General features: G+C 25.7%; 4 protein-coding genes across 6 annotated transcripts; 2 read left to right on the top strand and 2 right to left on the bottom strand.

Moving 5' to 3' along the window:
* Nucleotides 1–1,615: 1,615 nt before the first annotated feature.
* On the bottom strand, nt 1,616–2,588 carry SkpA (S-phase kinase associated protein 1 SKP1-related A). The gene has a single exon (XM_015507621.2). It carries the CDS (start codon nt 2,478–2,480, stop codon nt 1,992–1,994), a length of 489 nt encoding a protein of 162 aa, XP_015363107.1. The 5' UTR covers nt 2,481–2,588; the 3' UTR covers nt 1,616–1,991.
* A 3,094-nt stretch (nt 2,589–5,682) lies between these two features.
* LOC107161859 (winged helix repair factor 1-like) lies at nt 5,683–10,553 on the top strand. 3 transcript variants are annotated; one of them, XM_089225863.1, is made up of 7 exons: nt 5,683–5,978; nt 6,052–6,144; nt 6,300–6,469; nt 6,536–6,762; nt 6,835–6,991; nt 9,397–9,491; nt 10,410–10,549. In XM_089225863.1, exons 2-7 carry the CDS (start codon nt 6,126–6,128, stop codon nt 10,468–10,470), a joined length of 729 nt encoding a protein of 242 aa, XP_089081989.1. In that variant the 5' UTR covers nt 5,683–5,978; nt 6,052–6,125; the 3' UTR covers nt 10,471–10,549. The 3 variants fall into 3 exon arrangements, with proteins under 3 accessions (XP_089081989.1, XP_015363946.1, XP_089081990.1); XM_015508460.2 differs by lacking the exon at nt 10,410–10,549 and adding an exon at nt 9,563–9,721 and having other exon boundaries at nt 5,683–6,144; XM_089225864.1 differs by lacking the exon at nt 9,397–9,491 and having other exon boundaries at nt 5,683–6,144; nt 10,410–10,553.
* On the bottom strand, nt 9,713–10,039 carry Ufm1 (Ubiquitin-fold modifier 1). The gene has a single exon (XM_015508483.2). It carries the CDS (start codon nt 10,037–10,039, stop codon nt 9,764–9,766), a length of 276 nt encoding a protein of 91 aa, XP_015363969.1. The 3' UTR covers nt 9,713–9,763.
* Nucleotides 10,528–19,488, top strand: LOC107161853 (putative sodium-coupled neutral amino acid transporter 10). Its single transcript, XM_015508440.2, has 10 exons — nt 10,528–10,669; nt 10,746–10,863; nt 10,925–11,098; nt 11,225–11,331; nt 11,405–11,526; nt 13,646–13,794; nt 14,731–14,867; nt 14,955–15,185; nt 15,268–15,367; nt 18,359–19,488. The coding sequence occupies exons 1-10, from the start codon at nt 10,592–10,594 to the stop codon at nt 19,036–19,038; spliced, it is 1,896 nt and encodes a 631-aa protein (XP_015363926.1). The 5' UTR covers nt 10,528–10,591; the 3' UTR covers nt 19,039–19,488.
* The last annotated feature ends 114 nt before the right edge of the window (nt 19,489–19,602 follow it).

Here is a 19,602-nt window from a genome sequence, read left to right as displayed (position 1 = left end):
AAAATGTTTAAAGAAAATCGATTTAAAAGTAGGTATTTAGTATTTATTATATTTTGGCCATTACTAGTTATTAATATAAATAGATTTAAATGTTTGAATAACATTTTCAAATCACCATAGCCTCCATATCTTATATATTATCCATTACCTTTTATTTTTAGAAGACAAAACTTAAAAAATTGAATATTAACTTTGATACGTCAAATTTGTATAACTTTCAAATGTAAAGGGATGTTAGCATTTGAAATACAAGTTTGTATTTCCATAAGACGATTCTAAGTAGCACAAAAGCTTCAAGGATTTGTAAGTATGGTCAAGTATATTTAAAAATTACAAACATAAGGCTCTTAATAATCATTATTAAATATAAACAGGAGGATGAGTTTACTTGGTAAATCATCCTAGATCACAAATGTATTTTTAATTTTTTTAGATACCACCTGTAATGTTTTATGTTAAGTAATGTTGGTCACATTGTATTTACATTGAGGTTTATATACACTGACACATCATAGTGATCAGGAGGCATGGCAGTTACAAACCGAGTATGAACTTTGTAAAAGACCCCAACTATTTGTATTTTTATAATAAAGGTTAATTAATAATTATGTATATTAATCCGAGTTATAATTATTATTTAATTATAATGGTTGAATCTTAAATATAACACCACCTTAATTAATTAAAAATTAATCAAATGCCAACAATGGCAATTGAATCGCTATAATACAAAAACTGTTCTAGAACTTAAGAGGATGTGATACCCGCATGTGTTGTCTCCGTCTTACAAGTGTGTAACATAGTACATTTATTGCTCAGCAGAACACATGTAGCTCCGTTAGCTTAAAAATTGGAATCAACTGACCTCTTATAAATTTTAAAGCCAGTTATGAGTATTTTAAAATTGGAAATTTTTTGTGCATCTTAAAATACTCATAACTTCCTTTAAAATTTAAATATAATAAAAATTGTATGTGGTTGTCTGGATGACAATCATACTTTTAAATTATATAAGAGGTCAATTCACTGAAATTTTCAAGCAAACCGAGCTACACGTGTTCTGCTGAACGTAAAATTTACAATATAATGCACTTGTAAGACGGAGACAACACATGTGGGTATCACATCCTCTTTAAAAACATTATAGCAAACGATTTCTAAGTTGATACAATATTTATAAATAATATATCAAAAAACCCACCCTACAACACTTACCTATATCCTCTTAGTCCTATAGGAATAAAATTCAGATGTTTCCTCTTAATATTAATTTTAAAATAAATGAATATGAATGAAATATAGTATAAAGTATTTGAAATAAGGTCATAACAGTTGTACGGATAACCTTAGGTTGTACTGCTGATCAAATAAAAAAACATTAATCTAATCACCAAGATAGAAGACATAATATGTTATTTTATTAGTTTTTTTGTACATTTTTAATATTACTAATTCTATTAACTCTAAGTTAATAGAAAAAAACTGACATCAATTGGCGATTTATAAAAAAAGGTCTATCACAGAATGTTTCAATTTTTTAGTCAAAAGTTCTAAGCAACGAGAAATTATACTTTAAAAAGAGGGATTTAAATGTGAATAAAATAAAAAAACTGTATTAGATATATCAATTGAATATTATCAAGAAATTAATATACATTTTTAGTAAAATATACACAAAATTGTATTGGAACTTACAGTTAAAGTTTAGGCAATTTAGTAATAAATTAACCAATACTTATACAAATCAATAACGTGAAATGTGTAGGTTAATCAACTTATTGTAATAAGGCCAAGTACAATGAAGCAGATAAAATGTACAAATGTTTTAATCCAAATTGTCCTTATATTAAGATACAAACTAAAACCTCGACTAAAACAAAATTCCTATTACAAAAAGTAAATAAATACAAAACAGGTTTATTATTGAATGAAAAATTAAAATTATGCTGTTGACAAAAAAAAAAGTACATACATCTGTAGACAAAAATCAATTACTTCTCCTCGCACCATTCATTCTCTTTACGTACTTGGTCCTCCTCTGCAGCAGTGAAATCATTTTTGATGTTGAAAGTTTTCCTTATTTCCTCCGGTGTTTTGCCCTTAATCATATTGGCGACCGTCTTGCAAGTGACATCTAACAAGCCTTTGATATCTAAATAGTTGGCGGCCAGTATGAGTTCAAACAGAGTACCCTGATCTACCTTCAAGAAATCCGCATCCCAGCTGGATATATCGTCAGTGCGCTTTTCACGCCCTTCGTCATCTTCGGCTGGTGGTGGGTCGTCTTTGTGGTAGGTTGCCCACTGGATGACTTTTTTCAATATACCGGCATTTACATTTGGCAACGGGACGATCTCCTCATCTTCCTCTTCCAAGCCCAAATCTTCCACCATAGTTTTTATAGTCACCGAAGCTTTGGCGATCTCGAAGTCTACTTGAAACACTTCGCCATCCGAACTCTGCAGCTTTATCATAGGCATCTTGTATTGGTGTGATGCGTGAAGCCGTGAATCAACGGGTGAAAATGCAGACGACTCAGTCGAGAATGTAATGAATAATGAATGTATAGTAGATTAGTAGAACGGTAGAACGGAATACGGAAAGAATATTATGGATAAATAAAAATAAAAATACAGTGCATCCAACGTAATTTTACCGGAAATGCTGATATTAGACTCTGCGATAATTTGGATAAAAATCCCCAGTAACATTCTAGTGGTAGTTTTAAATTATTATTTTAGATTCTGAGCGGAGCGATGAATGTATTGATTTTACGATTTTACCATGATGTGTGTTTTTTTTTTGTGTCTGTCATCACGTTTTGGGGTAGTAAAAGTGCTTAGATTTTTGACTTCAGTACCTCGTTCGATCAGAAAGTGAATCTAGTTGGTATACTGTGGGGGGTCAAAAGTGTAAAATTCTTGATACTTTTCTATATAATCGAGAAAAACAAACTAAAAATTAAGGGAAAACGGGAAGTTTTACGCACACTCATTTTTCGACAAAATTGATTTTGGTTACAAATGACCATAGATGCATGAAATTTTTACCGAATGTTTATATAAGTTTATTCTATCCACCATGCAATTTTCAAAAATTTTCGACTTAAGTTGAACTATTCATAGGCATTTGAAATTTTCGATCATTATTAGTTTTTTTTAAAATTAATATTGATAAAAATTTATTTGTTAGGCAGAAAAGCTTGAAAATTTAATACAAGGCTCTTAACATATTGTTACAATAGCAGTTGAAAAATAAAAGAAATTCATCATAGTCACAATTCTTTTTTATAAGCATTCAAAGTTTGAATTTTGACAAAATACTTAAAAATCACAAAAATCACAAAAATTCACAAATTATTTTAAGCTAGAAATTCATAAAAAATTTTCCTTTTATATCTAAGATTTGAAAATTTAATACAAGATTCCTTATAAGTTTTTAAATCTTTATCACAAATAAAATGTCTACCGGAAATTCAAATTAAATTTTTATGAGCATTTGAAATTTAAATTTTTACAACATTGAATTTTCACTTTTAGCGATTTCTTTATTTTGGTGTAACACTAAAACAATTGACCGCAGATACTTGAAATTTCGACTGAATGTTTATATAGGCATTTTATATATTTGATAAATTTTTCAAAATATTTAGATTTGTTTTGAGCTGTTTACTGAAATTTAATTTTTCAACTTTTTTGATATTTTTTTCTATAAATATCGATAAAAATTTATTTGTTCGGTAGAAAAGATTGAAAAATTAATACAAGGCTTCTAACACATTGTAACAATAGCAGTTAAAAAATATTAAAAATACATAGGCACGATTTTTTTATTTATAAGCATTTAAAGTTCAAATTTTGACTAAATACGTAAAAATTACGATAATGTTCAAATTATCTTAGATAGAAATTCATAAAAGTTTTTGTTTTTAATTCTAAGATTTGAAAATTTAATACAAGGCGCCTAACATATTTTTACAATAGCAGTTGAAAAATAAAAGAAATACATAGTCACAATAGTTTTTTATAAGCATTCAAATTTTGAATTTTGACAACATATTATGTAAAAATCATGAAATTCGTAAATTATTTTAAGCTAGAAATTCATAAAAAAATTTCTTTTTATTCTTTGAATTTAAAATTGTACATAAGGTTCCTAACATATTTTTACAATAGCAGGTGAAAAATAAAATAAATATATCAGCACAATTTTTTTTTTACAAGCATTCAAAGTTTGAATTTTGACAACATATGTAAAAATCACGAAAATCACAAAAATCCGCAAATTATTTCGAACTAGAAATTCATAAAAAATTTTCTTTTTAAATCTAAGATTTGAAAAGTTTTAATAATCTATAATATATCCTATACAGATAAACCGTCTTCGCTCAGAATCGTTTTTCGTATACAATGATATAATATCATTGGATTCAAATTTTATTCCATCCATTACAGTAACCCACTTGTAACTTACTGTACAGCAGAGCGACATCCACGACTTACCCGCCTTTTTTTTTTAATTCATGGTACAGCTTCAACTGCTATAAGGTTATTACTTTATTAGCTTGTAATAAAATTAAGTATTTAACACATATAGTAAAATATAGTTATACAATAGATTCTTAAATTAGATTATGCATATCAATTTGTTTTAAAAATGTGATTATTTTTTTGGTGTTAGTATAAGTAAGGCTGAGGGCTTATTTTATAAACTATATTATATGAAAAATAAAATGAATATTGTCAATTAATGAAATACTATAATATATATTTATAATTACATGAATATAATGTCAATACAATTAATGAATATTTTTTTATAATTTCAAAAACTAGACACCTATTGAAAACCTTTTTTTTTAGTCGCCATTAATATATGGCTTCATTATTTAATTATTCTGTAAGCATTTCTAAAATAGTATATTTTTTGAAATACCTACTTCGCTGTATTAAAATTAAATTTTGGATGAATAGTTTAATATGTATGGCTTGTTATAAGTAGAGCCCAGATTTAAATTTACAAAAGACAATCCACAAATGCTCTAAAAATCGCGAAAATGCGCAAAAAAATATGCATTTTAACCGCAATAAAGTTCTAAAAAATTAATCAAAAATTGTTTGAACAATTCTTAAATCAATAAAAATACGAACATAAAAAACATGATTATGAAATAACAATCGTCTAATTAGTTATTTGTTACTGGTTACTGGTTTGAGTACTACTGGACGTATCACGCACATAACAATATTTATGACGGCCGTTTAACAATTAAACTAAAATCTACAACAGTGTAGATTAATATGTTACCGACATATCAATACTATAAATTGTACAATTAAGATGCAATATTTAAATTATTAAATTATAAATATTATAATGTTGTGGAATACATAGCGGCTTTGTTAAATCACAGAATATATGAAATATATTTCATATATTCTGTGGTTAAATACTAAATAGTCAAGTGGGGTGGGTCGTGACTTCGTGAGTTGTGACTTGTGGGTGCGTACCACATGAGTATTTATTTTTTATTTGGAAACAATATAAATATAGAAAACTAGTTGAACTAGACAAGTTATAAAATATGTTATACCTAGTACCTAATTTGTATGTAAAATGTAAATATACATATATTTATACATTATAATATTATATATAGATATCTCTTATCAATTATTTCTTGACTTCAGTCTTCACTGTCTTTAGTGTTCAGTACTTCAGTCTGAATTATAGACATATAAAATATATTGTTTTATATTATATGTCTATGGTCTGAATTCAACATGTCATAAATCATAATTCATGCTGTTTATAGACACAATTACATTGAAGATTGAAGCAATACTTTCATACTCAATGCATAGAATAACGTTAATGTAGTTCGAAAATAAATAGTGTATAATTACTACTGGATTATTGTATTATTATCAGCAAAATTATGTATTTAATGAATTTAAATTTCTCAGATAATAATTGATGTTAATATTGTTTAAAGATTATACCTATTTTTTTCTTCTACAAAATGAGATTTAATGAATGAATTTGATGTAGGTTATCAATCAGTTATATAAGGATACAAGATGTATTTATATGTTTAATTTGTATTTACTTTCCTTGAATTGGAAATGTCTTCTTCAGATATTGGTAAGTACACCTATTATAGTATTATATACTTTTTAAATATATACCTAGTAAATTGTTATTATTGTAGATTTCATGCTATGTACTATATACACACTAAATTATCTGTGGAATGATAAAATACATTTAATTAATTTTAAATTATTGTTATGTCAAAGTATCTTTAGATGACAACAATATAGTGATAAATGATTTACCGAATGATACAGAAGCAGCCATAAGGTATATCAAAACATTGTTACCAGCTACTTTTAAATATCCACCAATTGTATTTATTCGTCAACTATATGATATAGTACATAATAAAACATTGATAAATAAAGAGCTGGTTGGTAAATATCTTTTGCATTCTTTGTTCATTTATAGAAATGAATCATTTCAATTTTATGCTTAGGAGATATTAAGAAAACAGTGCAAGATACAAAAACTCACAATTGGAACTACTGATTCTTCTTCAGCCTTAATATTATATGAAGATTATGTTAACTACACATTAAATATTTATCCAGAAAATCGTAGTGTCAAAAAATTTTTAAACGTTATTTTACCTTCTATAAAATCATTTGGAGTGGAAAAATGTATGTTACTGCAAAAATTTAAATTGCAGCAATATGAATTGACGTAATTAATTACATTAACTGTCTGTTTTGTTATCTTGGTTATAAATGATTAAGGATTTATATTTATTTTTAGGGAATTGATCAACTGTGGACTTTTATTGATTAGAAATCAAGAAAGTTATTGGATTTCTTTTCCATCATCTGGTAACTTTATAAAACGTTACATTGAAGGTCGAAAATATATCATTCAAATAATCAAACGTAGAAAATTTCAAGAAATATTAGAACATGTAAGTTATTTTAAATTGTTAGTATGTACTATGTATTATTAATTAATAATTACCAATCTATTCTGTGCTATTATTTTAATTCACAGAGTAATGGATTCCATATCCTACTCATTTAAAATAAAATTTGTATTTCACATGTGCTTTGCTAGGTGTTTCACAAGCATTTGATAGGATGACTTAAATTTAAAAAAATTTTGGATCCCAAATATTTATTAATAAATACTCTTATCTGTTAAATTGCTATTTTCAAATTAAATTTAGTATTGAAATCTAAGCTATATCCAATATTTCAACAGATTTTCTTCAAGGAAGAATACTCATCTGTACTTCAAACATATTATATGCCACTGATCAACATTCCACTCTAAACATCATAGTTGCTAACTACAAAGATAACAATGCCATAAATTCCATAACTTCTGAAACAGTTTAACTTCATTTAATCTTAAAAATCACTTTTTACACCTAATCTATGGGGTAATGTAAAAAAAATCAATTAAATTCAAACGTTACAAAATATAGCACTTAGAAATTTAACCTCACAATAAATTCAGATCTCCATATGTAATCTATTCTAGAAGAAGCAAAACTATTTAATTAATGTCCCATACCATTTTAACCACCCAACTGAGCCAACTTGTAAAAAATCTAGCTATCCACTAATACGCCTTAAATGCAATTGGTGTTGTGATTTTCTAGAAATATGACTTAAAAACCAATACTCCCAAAAGAAAACTTTCAACTTAAATCTAAAATAGGTACTGCCATGAGTGGGTATTTCTGTTAACCAATGTGCAATGTACATAAATTTAATTACTCTTAATTTAATTAACCAATTTTCCTATAAACAGACAGTTTTTTTTATGTACATGTTTTATGTATATTAATTAATTGTTTGGATTTTATATTAATGCAATTTCAACAATATTTAAATTAATAAAATCTTTTTTTGATCACATGATTTATAACACAAATCATAAAATAGTGGGTTACTAAAGTAATTTCATTTTGTGAAGTAAAATATATAAAAATTAACTACGATAACTATTCATCCATTTTTATGTACAAATTTTAGTGTTATAAAAAGTATAAAAACATAATGACACATCTTTTTCAGCAACATAATACCTATTCACAGACCAACAATAATTGGTTCTGTGCACTCCCACATGACTCCCTGCCATATTCCCGTAAGTAGAGTGTCCTACCGATATGCATAAAAGTGGTTTGTTCTCTCACTGGACAGAATATACAATTTATATTTAGAATTTCCTTAATTTATATTTAAATAAATATTTGTTGGGATTGAGTGATAAAGTCAACTTGTCAAAATCATTTATTTTTTATATAATTTAGTCATATTCAGTCAGTGGAATATTTTGGGTGATTTCTCGGGGGTTGTCCAACATTTAATGATTATACATTACTGAAATAAAATAATAAATTATGAAATAAATTCAGTATTTCTAAAAATCATTATCTACTGAATAAGTATAATAATAATTAATATTAATATAATTTGGATTAAAATTTACGTTAAACATTCCCATAGTGACTTATAATTAAGATTAGCAGATTTTTTTTTTACATACCCAGAATTAAATCAAAACTTATTTTGAAATGTCTAAACTAAATTTTTAAGTTAGTGAATCAATTATGTTTTGAACAGAATGAAGCATTATAGTTGTGGTTGTCGTCACTGTTTATCTACTTTTTTAGAAAACGTTAAATTTATTTAAATGTTAACTTTTATGTAACACAGCAAGAAAATTTTAATTTATGATTAATTTTATATTTTATAATTAAAATTAATTTTAATATATAATAAAATAACTAATTGTTAATTTTATTTAATATTAACTAATAATGAACTATGGCAAACATTGCACATACTACTAATAAAATTTCCACACTATACTAATAATTAATAATAAAAGTATAAAACACATTTAAGGGTTTCAACTTCCTTAGATTAGTTTAGGCAAAGGAACGGAATTTATTCTGACATCTTAAAGTTTTCAATTTATTGAAGTTCCACTATAGATCTATTTATATAAATAACTGATTACTTATATCAGTCATTGCATATCTATTAAAGTATTTTTTAATTGTTATATTTTTATAAGAATTATTAAAAATCTGTATTCCAAAAATATTCTCAAACCAGAGATATTCATATGCCCAGAGATAACATAATATTAGGATACGAAACTTGAAAACTAGTAGAGTCCTAGTAAACCCAAAACATATAGCACTCCTATCTATAAACTAATTCTATGTTTTCTTAAGGAAATTGTTTTACAAATATCTTAAATTGATTTAGGAAGTTTTTTCCTTCCTTAAATACACAATAACAATGCAATAGTAAATAGTATATAAAAAATGTTTTATATTTATCATTTTAGGACTTAGAAGTTCGTTGTGCTAAGGTATCAAAGATAAAAGAACTCGGTTTTAAATACTTTTTACATGACATTAAAGGATCAGAAGATATAATTAAGTAATACAATTTATAAACAAATTATAAATAATAAGTATTATATTAATAAAAAATATACATTTAATATTTAGAATGAATACAACATCAGGATGTCTTTTAAGAATTGCTTGAACAACAATTTGTCTTACATTTAGAATGGAATAATTTTACTTTAATTTATTTTTGGGTATTGTATTGAAAAATTAAAAATATATAAAGGTATTGAATAAAATAATACAAACTGAAACAGATTCTTTGATAATTTATTTAAAAATTCAAGATTATATTACATGTTAACATTTATTCAATCCGACTCTGTCTCTTGGTATAAGCCTCAGATCTGCTCCATGTTTTAGAAAAATAACTCCCGCTGTCTGTTGTGGGTTTATACCAATACCATCATCTGTAATTATAGCTGATGTTTCGGACGACACTTTAAACTCTTCAGCTGCAAATTTTAAAACTGCTGTGAATGGAGCCGCTTCTGGTACTCTAAGTATTTTAAACGGCAGTTTTGGATCCGATGTTAAAGTTATTTTGAATCCTACTGTTTGAACAGAATCTCCCATTTTGTATAGTTAGTACAGCACACAAGTTAAAAACTTACAATTAACAAGATTTGATTGACATTTATAGCCAGTCAAATATAATAATTAATATTGTGCAAGTGCCTTGCCTTTCACAATTTTTTTGTCATCTATATAGTCGATTATCATAAAATTAATATCTTATCACCGCTGATGTGGTGTTCAGGGTTTCTCAAAGTGTATTATCACACATAACTACGTGTTTGTTTCTGAGTTCATACATATTATTTGTTAACTTTAACACTTGGCAGTTTTTTAAATTCTATTAACATTATTTTAGGCAATATGTATTTGCGAATAATAAAAAATATCCAAGTGGCAATTATATAAATTGTATATTATTCTGTTTCAGTTATAAATTAACTATTGATAAAATATGGGAAACATTCAACATAACAATTTTAACAGTATAATTGCATTATAATGTAAAATTTAATGTCAATAATATTGTTTAGTTTAAAAATTTGCAAATTTTCTAATTAATTACTATGACTAAACCCTTCAAAACAGACGAATAAGAAATACATTTTGAAAATGAGAGCTCATGTAATGACGTTGGCCAACAGCATTATTGGTGTTAGTATACTTGCTATGCCATTTTGTTATAAAGAGGTAAACATGAAATTGTATTATAATTTAATAAAAGTATATAACTAATGTATACCTTTATATTTTTTTGTGTATATAGTGTGGAATAGTACTTTCAACATTGTTATTGGTGTTAAGTAATTTTATGTCGAGAGCCTCTTGTCATTTTCTATTAAAATCTGCTATTAAATCGAGGACACGAGATTTTGAATTCCTAGGTAAGTATCTACGTCTATTTTTACAAAATTTGATTTTAATAGATGGTATTATTTATTTCAGCATTCCATTTATTTGGAAAATTAGGGAAAGTCACTGTTGAGTTGAGCATTATAATGTTTCTCATGGGGACCTGTATTGCATTTTTTGTTGTTATGGGTGATTTAGGACCACAGATTATTGGCGACACATTTAACATAAAAAATACTTCAGCCCTTCGTCCAAGCATTATGATTGGTAAAAAAATTTTAGGATATTAAAAATATTAATGTAATATATGTTATGATTATTTAAATGCCCTTTGGCTTGATTAACATTATGCAGTTGCTTTTAATTTTTTATATTAATACAAATTATTTATAGGTTTAGCTGTATTTGTAGTGTTGCCGTTGGGGTTATTACGTAATGTTAATAGTTTAAATACAATTTGTACAGCAGCAATAATATTTTATGCTTGTTTAGTATTTAAGGTATGTTTTTAGAATAAATAAATACATTTTCCGATGTTAATTAAATTTTTGATGATATGATTTATATTTTCAGATTTTCATTGAAGCTTTTGACAAACTTTTCTCTTCTGTTTGGTTTTCAGAAATATATTTTTGGAAGCCAGTTGGTCTTTTCCAATGTTTACCAATATTTTCAATGTCTCTATTTTGTCAAACGTAAGAATTGAAAATTATTTTGAATTCCATAATAATCAATATGATTTAGTTAAATTGTAATACACATCTAACTCAAAAATGTTATTTCATTAAGAGTTTCTCGATTATGAACCATGGTCAAAAAATATTTTATCCTATTTAAAATTTTAGAAAATATATTGATTATAATATTATGTATTTTATAAAAGCTATTAAAGTAGCCATGCTGACTTAAGAGATATGTACGTTGATTGTCCAATTAAACTGAAATTAATTAACAATTATGTTAGAGGATTTCAGTGCACTATTTGTTTTCTCTCTCTGACCCATACTCAACATAGAAAAAAAGCAATTACGTAGAATCATTTTTCTGTGTTTTTAAGTAACCTTAGAGTAAAATCATCTATTACATAAAAGTTAGAGAATAATATTTTTAAGGGAATGACATTTGTCTTAAAACAATTGTAACATCATTTAAATCAGTGGCTCCCAACCTCTCCTATGTTACGCCCCTCCTTTGTAGAACCTTGCAAAATCTTGCACCCCTCTTATAAATTGTTAAAAGTCGATCACCTTTTTTGGTGTACTTTATATATAAACTATCTATATTCTATATTCTATACAATATTCGGAATGACAACTTTTTTTATTGATGATAATAATTATGAAATATAAATAATAGTAAATAATAAAATGTAAAAATCAATTAAGGTGAAATATTATAGTAATAAATTAGTATAAAATATTAATAATAAATTAAAAAAATACATAATGAAATTAATAATTAATGTTAATGCTGACAACACTTTTCTTTGGACAGTTTTTTTATGTTTGGTTCAATATTTCATAGAGAACACCTTAATGCTGCGTTCCCACGAGGCGTTAATCATGACAGTCAACCACGCTAGTCAACTTTCGTTCGTGACACTCACAAAAGTGTGAATTGATGAAATGCTTCACGAACAGTATATCACGACTGAAAATCAAACACGTTTGATCTATCCACGCTTGAGTTGTGTGCCGTTCCTCACGAAAAAGAAAGTTTAACGACTATGCGTTCACACTGAAGTGTATTTCACGAAAGCGTGGTTAACGCAGCATAAGTCAGGTGTGACATCTAAACGATTTCTATGTTTGTTTTTTATAACTTCCATGCTGGAGAACCCAGATTTATATATTCACAATCTTATTTAATATTTTCTGTGGAGCCATTATTTTTAAGTATGTACACTCGGGACGACTATGTACTACAACACCAGTGCTCTATGCAACTGCAAAACGAAACTAAATCGAGTCTAAACTCATCTAATAGCTTTTTCCCTGACAACCTTTTATCATGCTAATTAATTTACAGATAATGTGACATAAAACGATTAAGTTACATGATGCGGCCAAACATTTATAATCTTTATCGGTTATCCATTATTGATACTCGATTAACAGATAAAAATTTCTGGTCAAAAATTTTTTTCTCTAAGTTTTAAAATAAAAATTGTATTTTGTAATAACTGCTTGCACCTCCCCAGCAATGTGTACATGTCCCTCCCCCCCAGTTTGGGAACCAGTGATTAAAATTTACAAAATTTTTTTGTTTATTTTGATAGTCGAATACAAAATACAATAACAATAAAATATAATATTGATATATTGTCACTCTCTCAAAAATTGTATTCCCTCTCTTTTTTGCAATGGGTGATGTTACTCTAAGATTACTTAAAAACATGGAAAAAAATGATTCTGCGTTAATGCATTTTGAGTAAGCTGTGCATGGGCTAAAGTGAGAATACAAATAGTGCGCTGACATCTTCTTAATAAATTTTAAAATTTAATACTTATAAAATATGACTACATAAATTTTAAATAAAATAAAGAATTTAAATAAATCTTTGAAATACACTTTTGACTCAATATTTATCTCTTATAAAATAATTAAAATAATTCGTTTATAATTTATGTATATTTTACTTATTTTTACAATTTTGAGCATAAATCTTTTTACAATTACCAATTATTTGAAATATTTTCATTCAGTATTGACAGTATTAGTTCATTAATTATAATAAGTTACTACATTTTTTGATAGTTTTTTGAAATAAATTAATAATTATTTAATCAAATTATAAAATTTTATGATTAACAGACAGTTGTTTGACATATTTGAAACAATTACAAATGAATCATTGGATAAATTAAATGCCGTAATACGCTCATCAATGAATATGTGCACTAGTGTTTACATTAGTGTTGGAATTTTTGGATATATTGCACATTACGACTCAGTATTAACAGGTAAAACATTTTATTTAGTTAATCATAAATAATAGTTTGTAACAAAAAATCAGAATTTTCTGACCACATACAATTATTGTTATTTTTTCTAAACGTTTTTGACTTTCCACAAAAATTACATGACCATTTAATTGCACCTTTGGACTTTTTTATTGTACGGCATGTTACAGTTTTTCCTGGTATTAGCATGGTATCACAACCCTTACAGATATTTCTTTTAATTTCTGGATCAATTTTTAGTAAACTTTTTTGAGATAACCCTTTCATTATAGAGTTATATGTTGATGATAATCCAGGACATTGTTCAGCCAGGGCTGTACTTAATTGATATAAATAATTAATCCGATTTTGGGTTATTTCTATATTGAATTCTTGTTTTTTCTTCTCCAGTTTCGTCATATTAATACAGTATTTAACATCTGTAACCTGAAACATTTATTTATGTTAGTTAGTTAAGTGTGAATTATTAATAAGTAATAATAATATATACAATTTATTTCTTCAATAGTTCAATACTTTAAATACTTATACTTACTTCTATGATTCGGTGTTGTATAATTACTATCAATTAATATTTCGTGATATTCTTCACATTTATTTTTATTCCTACTTCATTGATCTAAATATTCTAATTTGTTATTTTTTTCGTTAACAATACAATTCTGTGATAAAATATAAAACTGTTTTCATGTTATCTAGTAGTTATCAGTGTTGCCAACAAAAGGTTTTGAACATTTTTTAAATCATTTATACAAATTTATATATATATATTGTGTATGTGTTGTACTATTTGTATTTCAAATTTAAACATATTGTTGCTTAATATATATATTAATTTTATATTATTATATTATTTATTTGTATCATCATATTTGTTAACTTGTTGTGCATATTAATTCAAATAAATATTTGATTTTAATTTCATATTATTTACAGGGAACATTCTTACTAGTTTTTCGCAATGCCTGTCCAGTGACATAATTAAAATTGGTTTTGTTATGTCTATTGCTGTTAGTTTTCCTCTAGTCATATTTCCATGTCGTTCATCAATATACTCTCTACTTGCTACAAAAGTAAGATTACAATTCTGATAACAACATGATTTACTATTAATTTTAAATGATGTATAATTTATATAATTTTAAATTTGTTTTATTTAGGATTATGTACTCGTATCTGGTGGAAGGCAACATATTGCAGAAACCCCCTTCAAATGCATAACATTTTTTATAGTACTTTTTTCCTTAGTTACCGGTCTATTAATGCCTAATATTGAAGTTGTATTGGGATTAATTGGATCCACCATAGGTGTTATGATAAATGTTATGTTTCCTTCTATGTTTTTAGTACGTGTGGCAAATAAGAGTCCCAAAGAAAGGTTTTGGGCTAGAGTAAGTGTGTCAACTTTTATTGTTAACTGTAATTAATATTATCGTTTTTAGTAATATTAATTATGCATATTCTTTTTTCCAGTTCATATTTTTTGTTGGTATTTTCATTATGGTAATGGGAACTTCGGCTAATCTTTATGCTATACATCAAACATTTTCAAATATGAAAACAGTTCATAGAGGTAAAGTAAAAATGAAGACATTATATTTACTGATTTGATAGATAACAAATTGTATAAAAACAAAAACAAATATGACAGCAGTCATTTATTCATTTAATTTATTATTAGTTGATTAGTTTCAAACTACTCACATTTCAATTTAAAAAAAAATTTTATTTCAAAACGTTTCTACTAACCACTTTATTTGTTGTATAAATGCATAATACATAATTTAAATATATAAATACTTGTAATAATTAAACTATAAAATGCATTTTGTATGATGAAATATACCTTGGATATTTTAGAAAATCGTAATGAAAGAGTTCAGCACTTCTCCAAGACTTGCCATTGTTTCATAGTTTTAGATTCTGAGCGGAGCGATTTTTTTTGTGTCTGTCATCACGTTTTGGGGCAGTAAAAGTGCTTTGATTTTTTACTTCAGTACCTCATTGGATCAGAATGTGAATCTAGTTGGTACTTTGGGGGATCAAAAGTGAAAAATTCTTAATACTTTTCTAAATAATCGAGAAAAACAAATTAAAAATAATGTAAAAACGGGAAGTTTTACGCACACTCATTTTTCGAAAAAATCGATTTTGGTTACAAATGACCATAAATACATGAAATTTTCACCGAATGTTTATATAAGTCCACCATGCAATTTTCAAAAAATTTCGACTAAGTTGAACTATTCATAGGCATTTTAATTTTTCAACTTTTTTAGTTTTTTTTTCTATAAATGTCGATAAAAATTTATTTGTTTGGTAGAAAAGTTTGAAAATTTAATACAAGGCTTCTAACACATTGTAACAATAGCAGTTAAAAAATATTAGAAATTCATAGTCACCATTTTTTATTATAAGCATTTAAATTTAAAGTTCAAATTTTGACTAAATACGTAAAAATTACGGCAATGTTCAAATTATCTTAGATAGAAATTCATAAAAGTTTTTCTTTTTAATTCTAAGATTTGAAAATTTAATACAAGGCTCCTAACATATTTTTACAATAGCAGTTGAAAAATAAAAGAAATACATTGTCACAATTTTTTTTTTAAAGCATTCAAAGTTTGAATTAGGTTTGAGGCGAGTAAGTCGTAGATGTCGCTCTGCTGTACAGTAGGTTACAAGTGGGTTACTGTAATGAATGGAATTAAATTTGAATCCAATGATATTATATCATTGTATATAAAAAAACGATTCTGAGCGAAGACGGTTTATCTGTCTAGGATATATTATATATTATTAAAAATTTTCAAATCTTAGATTTAAAAAGAAATTTTTTTATGAATTTCTAGTTTAAAATAATTTGCGAATTTTAGTGATATTCGTGATTTTTACACATGTTGTCAAAGTTAAAACTTTGAATGCTTATAAAAAACTATTGTGACTATGTATTTCTTTTATTTTTCAACTGCTATTGTAAAAATATGTTAGGCGCCTTGTATTAAATTTTCAAATCTTAGAAATAAAAACAAAAACTTTTATGAATTTCTATCTAAGATAATTTGAACATTATCGTAATTTTTACGTATTTAGTCAAAATTTGAACTTTAAATGCTTATAAAAAAAATCGTGCCTATGTATTTTTAATAGTTTTTAACTGCTATTGTTACAATGTGTTAGAAGCCATGTATTAATTTTTCAAGCTTTTCTACCGAACAAATACATTTTATCGATATTTATAGAAAAAAAAATCAAAAAAGTTGAAAAATTAAATTTCAGTAAACAGCTCAAAACAAATCTAAATATTTTGAAAATTTTATCAAGTATAGGAAATGCCAATATAAACATTCAGTGAAAATTTCAAGTATCTGCGGTCATTTGTTTTAGAGTTATACCAAAATAAAGAAATCACTAAAAGTGAAAATCCAATGTTGTAAAAAATTAAATTTCAAATGCTCATAAAAATTTAATTTGAATTTCCGGTGGACTTTTTATTTGTGATAAAGATTTAAAAACTTTTAAGGAATCTTGTATTAAATTTTCAAATCTTAGATTTAAAAAGAAAATGTTTTATAAATTTCTAGCTTAAAATATTTTGTGATTTTTACGTATTTGGTCAAAATTCAAACTTTGAATGCTTATAAAAAAAATATTGTGACTATGAATTTATTTTATTTTTCAACTGCTATTGTAATTTGTAACAATATGTTAAGAGCCTTGTATTAAATTTTCAAGATTTTCTGCTTAACAAATACATTTTTATCGATATTAATTTAAAAAAAAACTATTAATGATCAAAAATTTCAAATGCCTATGAATAGTTCAACTTAAGTCGAACATTTTTGAAAATTGCATGGTGAATAGAATATACTTATATAAACATTTGGTGAAAATTTCATATATCTATCGTCATTTGTCTTAAAGTAACATCAAAAACTAAAATCGATTTTGTGTGTAAAATTTCCCGTTTTCCCCTTAATTTTTAGTTTGTTTTTCTCGATTATTTAGAAAAGTATTAAGAATTTTTCACTTTTGACCCCCCAAAGTACTAACTAGATTCACTTTCTGATCCAACGAGGTACTGAACTTCAGTAACTGAAGTCAAAAATCGAAGCATTTTTACTGCCCCAAAATGTGATGACAGACACAAAAAAAAAAAAAAACACATCAGGGTAAAATCAATACATTCATCGCTCCGCTCAGAATCTAAAATGTATAGATTTATTGATAAGCAGTACTATAGCTGATATCTGTGTATCGTATATTATGTGTGTATTATGATTTGTGCCAAAAATTTGTGTCTTTTATCCGTAGCATACATCAGCGTATCAGATATCAGTAAAAGTGAAATCTCCCCATCCCTATTTTTTAATAAAAAAACATATTTATTTTCTTTGTGGAGGAATATATCAAAGTAGTGTGGCATGGTTTAATTCTAAAATATAAATTTTTATTAAATTATAATTATAATTATAATATTATATACCATGGCTTACATATTGAATGACATTTCTATTAAAATCAAATATTTTTCATATTTTAATATAAAAAAACTGTGTTATAGAAGCTGAATCATTGATTTTTAAACCGTTGGATATACATAATGAACGTATAAATCCGAAACTGAAAACATCCGAAGAGATAAGAGTTGAACCTCCTATTCCTGTGGAACCTATTATAAAAGCAAATGATGTTGAAGTAAGACAAGAAAAATCAGTAAAAGTAGATAATGGAAATACTATTAGTAAAGATGCAATTAACAAAGAGGATGAAGAATTAGAAAAAAGACCTGAAATAGAATTACTAGAAAAGTTAAGAAGTCACGAAAAAGAAGAGAAAAAAATATTAGCTGAATCCAAACAAATTTTGGAAGAATTAAAAGGAGCTCGTCAAGTTCAGTTTGAAAAAAATAAAAAAAAACTTGTTAACAATGTAAAGGATGTAAACACCAATAATATAAATACAAATAAACAAGAAATTAAAAAAAATCATATATCTTTAGATGAAAAAAAAAGCAAATTAGTTAAAGAGCAGGTACCTTTACCATTAGTATTGAAAGAAGCTAACAGACCTAATAAAACCAAAATAGAGACAAAAAGAGATAAACGAGATTTAACGTCAACAGTGCATAGTAATAATGATGAGAATGAAGAAAATTGTAGTAAAGATGAAAAATCTGAAAATAAAGATGCCACAAGTGTTAAAAATGTTGATAATATTAAAAATATAAGTATATCAAATTGAATATTAAACATTGTAAACATACCCATTTCTTCCCACCATTCCCATCACCATGGTTGATCTCTATATTTTGCAATAATTTATAATATATAAATGTTATATGTACTTATCACAATTATTAAAGCGGCAATATTTTTAAAACCATTATGTGGACAAATTTGTATTATTTTTAATATTTACTTTTAAGCATTTACATTTTACATCATTTTTATGTGTATTAAATTAAAAGTTCCTATATGGTTAACAGTAATTAAAGTTTGTATTTATTATTTTCATGTTACTAAAATTATTTTATATTCATGGGGTACTCTTTAAAAATTGAAAAAAATAATATTTGTTTGGCTATTCAAATATAATTACTGTTTAGTATAATATGCTTCTATGTGAAATTTGAATGTTCTACCTATTATGAATATTTATAATAAAAACTTCATAAAAATCTGTAAAATTAAATTATAATTGAATTTCTTATCTTACCATAACATATCTATGTGCCTTATCAGTCCACGAGTTAATTAGTATTAGTTGTCTATTTTTTGTTTTAATATCATACATTTATTATTTATA

Source organism: Diuraphis noxia, unplaced genomic scaffold, assembly GCF_037042655.1.
Source record: "Diuraphis noxia isolate RWA-SAM2 unplaced genomic scaffold, SU_Dnox_SAM2 contig0004, whole genome shotgun sequence".
Lineage (NCBI taxonomy): Eukaryota > Metazoa > Arthropoda > Insecta > Hemiptera > Aphididae > Diuraphis > Diuraphis noxia.
Note: the sequence above shows the minus strand (reverse complement) of the source record. Positions and strands in the feature narration are given on the sequence as shown.

What these genes read in the sequence shown, in the direction of transcription:
- SkpA (XM_015507621.2), bottom strand. Translation starts at nt 2,480, where the DNA reads ATGCCTATGATAAAGCTGCAGAGTTCGGATGGCGAAGTGTTTCAAGTA.
- LOC107161859 (XM_089225863.1), top strand. An exon ending in TTCAAGAAATATTAGAACAT is followed by an intron (nt 6,992 to 9,396) that starts GTAAGTTATTTT and finishes TTATCATTTTAG; the next exon opens with GACTTAGAAGTTCGTTGTGC. An exon ending in GGATCAGAAGATATAATTAA is followed by an intron (nt 9,492 to 10,409) that starts GTAATACAATTT and finishes ATTCTGTTTCAG; the next exon opens with TTATAAATTAACTATTGATA.
- Ufm1 (XM_015508483.2), bottom strand. Translation starts at nt 10,039, where the DNA reads ATGGGAGATTCTGTTCAAACAGTAGGATTCAAAATAACTTTAACATCG.
- LOC107161853 (XM_015508440.2), top strand. Translation starts at nt 10,592, where the DNA reads ATGAGAGCTCATGTAATGACGTTGGCCAACAGCATTATTGGTGTTAGT. An exon ending in TGCCATTTTGTTATAAAGAG is followed by an intron (nt 10,670 to 10,745) that starts GTAAACATGAAA and finishes TTGTGTATATAG; the next exon opens with TGTGGAATAGTACTTTCAAC. An exon ending in TATGAAAACAGTTCATAGAG is followed by an intron (nt 15,368 to 18,358) that starts GTAAAGTAAAAA and finishes ACTGTGTTATAG; the next exon opens with AAGCTGAATCATTGATTTTT.